At 24.0% G+C, this 3,508-nt stretch overlaps 1 protein-coding gene across 1 annotated transcript in view; it reads right to left on the bottom strand.

Moving 5' to 3' along the window:
* Positions 1-1,188: 1,188 nt before the first annotated feature.
* The window catches only part of LOC112682959, a 4,569-nt gene continuing 2,249 nt past the window's right edge, over positions 1,189-3,508 (bottom strand). The window contains exons 2-4 of the mRNA XM_025553753.1: positions 2,519-2,664; positions 1,535-1,702; positions 1,189-1,344 (exon numbers count right to left, since the gene is read on the bottom strand). Coding sequence (XP_025409538.1) covers positions 1,289-1,344; positions 1,535-1,702; positions 2,519-2,664 — 370 coding nt within the window. The 3' untranslated portion in view covers positions 1,189-1,288. The remainder of the gene's footprint in view (positions 1,345-1,534; positions 1,703-2,518; positions 2,665-3,508) is intronic.

Below are 3,508 nucleotides of genomic sequence, written 5' to 3'. Positions count from 1 at the left end.
TTAAAAATTATTTCATAAGTAATCCATACGAGGTTAATATCTATTATTTAAGCTAAATATGATTTCACACATGGTTATTATCTTGAATCTAATTTACATGTCAATATTATTAGGTAGCACAAAACAGCACTTAGCAAGACATTCATGAGTTCTGCTTATAAGATAACCTTAATAGTAAAATAAATGTAAAATAAATACTCAGTATAAGAAGATTAATGGGTAGGTTACTTGTATTTCAAATAATTGTAAGACTCTAGTATCTTTATAATCAATATATCGGGTATTTAAATACTTATATTAAAGTATTAAAGTGTATTGCATTTTGGCCATTTTGGATTACATGTGAACGTGATAAATAAACATGGTCATCCATATTCGCGCACGGAAGTTAGAGCATTCTGTATATATTCTTGTATATGACGTGGACTGCCTATGTACTCGTATGATGATGGTAGAATGACAGGGTTACCGAATTAAGCGGCTATGCGTTGTTAACAATAGCGTTTCGCTGGTGAATATATTCTTCCGAACGCACCTTTTTTTGATTGAATCGCAAGTATTGTAATCATTCGCATTCTATCTTAACATACATGTCGACCATGAATCGTTTACAAAGCTTACGACATTGTAAAATAACTTTGTCCTGATAGCGTCTTATCATCAACTGATATCCATAATAATCTTTCGAACTAACATTCTTGTTTGTTTTGGCACCTGTTGCGGGATCTTGTTATTTAATATTTATGCAATACCCGTCTTGTCCCTTCTTATATCACTTAGAAGTATAAAAAATAGATGAAAACCTATTCTCAGACCTACCAAATACATATACAAAATTTTATTAAATTCGGTTATGCAGTTTTGGAGGTTTATGGTATCAATCACTGTGACACAAGAATTTTATATAGTAGAAATAGGTTCTTACATTGCAATTATCTTTAGATATAATAGAACTGTTGGGAGATTATTTTTAATTGAAAATAAAAAACCATCAACAATATGTATGTCAAAATGTATGTGATCGTCAGTTTTGAAATATTTATTCTAATTAATTACATTCATGACTAATATCTGGTAATTACCTTATATGGTCATATCAATTTAATTTCAATTGAGCATTATTCTATCTACGAGTATTGTGTATCAGAGATCTGTAAAGATTTATTAATATATAAATATATAAGGAAATATGTTAAAATAATTGTTTATTAAAATTCAAATACAGATTTCAATTTTGTGGCAAAACATTTTGTAGCATCAGTACATGTTTGCTTCTGTAATAGTTGCATTATATCTGCTCCAAAAGTGATTTTAAGGTTTGGATTGCCAACTGAACATTTGATTCTATCATAGTGAAATACAAAATTACATTAAGTATCAAATAATTACATTTTAAAAGAAGACAATTATAACTTATGCATCAATAAAAAAACAGGTTGTTAATAACTGCTAACAGATTTTCAGAAAATGTACCTAAAACAATTATATTTAATCAAAAAAAAAAAAAAAATTAATAGTGTAAAACTTGTTTTACTTTTATTGTTCTTTTCTAGAGTTTGATCATAGCCAATAATCTTTTCGAGTACTATATGAAGACCAGCATGCTCGTACACAGACATTTCTTTATCTTTTTTCAATATTGTATTGTCAGGATCAACTAAGTAATTGGCTACTGATGTTATGGCATCTCTCAATTTTTCTTCTGTAAATAAAATATTAAGCATTAATTACAAGTTCTAATTTCTAAAATACAAAACAAATTTTTAAATTATTTTTACTAAAAAAAATGCGGTAGTTAATTTAAATTTATATTAAAACTAAAAACAAATTGAATCAATTATATTAATATTAATATAATAACTGATTACTTAAAGTTATATACTAAACCCATTGAAATAAACGTAATATAATTGAATTGTTCAGATAACTATGTTGTGTGCTATTATGAATAGCAATCTAAAATGTGAATACATGCTCTCAGCATACAAATGAATTCATGAGTATATTATAACTTTAAAATAAATTTATATAATGATCGTGATTTAATTACTTTTATTTATATAGATTAATTTCAAGTAAAATAGAAGTAGCAGTAGTTGATAAAAGAAAAACCAACAGAAAATATAGGTATATATATAAAAGAATTCCGAAATTTAAAGTATCAACTTAAAAAAATATCATACTTAAAGTATATTTTTTATATACAAATTGATTAAAATATATATATATATAAATATTTAATTTTGAGGTTACGAAAAATTGAATTTGGTAATTTATAATACTTAATTAAATGACAAATCCGGTCAGAATACAACGAAAATAAATCATAATATGACAATTGATATATATATATATAAGTTAAAGTCTAATAAAATAACTTCATTAAATTATAGTGTACATAAAATATGCTAATTTAAACATATTTGGTACTTACAATCAAATTTAATACAGTAAATAATATACAAGAAATTATATATTATATCTACCTATATTAGTTGATATAAAATGTAATAATTACCAGTGCCAGATTTTAAAATTCCAAGTAATACAACTGCAACTGACCCATTGATTAACCAGAATTTAGGATTTTCTTGTAAGTGTCGAAGAAAATTGTTAAAAACTGCATTTATTAGTTCTTTTACACACGAATCAACATTTTTTTTACTGTAATATAAAAAAAATTAAATTAATAGAAAAATTGAATTTAATTAATAAACATAAATATTCATATTATTTATGAGTTCCACCATTCATCAATAATTTTATTTTATCATTCAACATAACATAAAAGTATCAAAATAAATATTTGGCCTGGCGTCAATATTATAGAAGGCCATCATATATTGTAGTACAAATTGTTTTAATTTAAGAACTGTTTATGCAAACATATAAACCTAATTACATTCTAACAAAATTATTCGTTGTAGTGAAAAATTGATGTAATAGGTGATTTTGGTTTATTGATGAACTTAAGACATAGTCCTTCACAGTTCAATGAATTAAAAAAAAAAATTGTGATATCTTTGAATAGCAGGGGAAAAAATTTGAACCAGTTCTCTGAGAAAAAAAAAATTAACTATAAATACTACGAAAATTTAAACCAACTAGACAATTAACTTATATTATTTTGTCAAAATTTAAACACTTAAAACAAAAATAATTTAAGTTTGTTCAATTTAATTCGAATAAACAAAAATAATAACTTAGGGAGTTCTATATTATTTAATACTAAAATAAGTGGAAAAATGTTTAAGAAATTTACTAATACTCGTATTAGTAAAAAATATAAATATTAATATTACAAAAAAAACTAATCGATTTAAAATAATATCAAAAAATGTTTAAAAAAAATTGAATTGTTATATATCTATTATTTGCAGTTCCCCTTATACTTTATTCATATTTTTTATATGTAAGATGTAACGCATAAGTTGTACTTTTTAGTAATTGAATAATTTAATTTAGACAAAAGCATCTAGTAGTCAATACAAATTTTTCAAAGTCAGCT

Source organism: Sipha flava, unplaced genomic scaffold (assembly GCF_003268045.1).
Source record: "Sipha flava isolate LNK unplaced genomic scaffold, YSA_version1 216_pilon_pilon, whole genome shotgun sequence".
NCBI lineage: Eukaryota > Metazoa > Arthropoda > Insecta > Hemiptera > Aphididae > Sipha > Sipha flava.
Note: the sequence above shows the minus strand (reverse complement) of the source record. Positions and strands in the feature narration are given on the sequence as shown.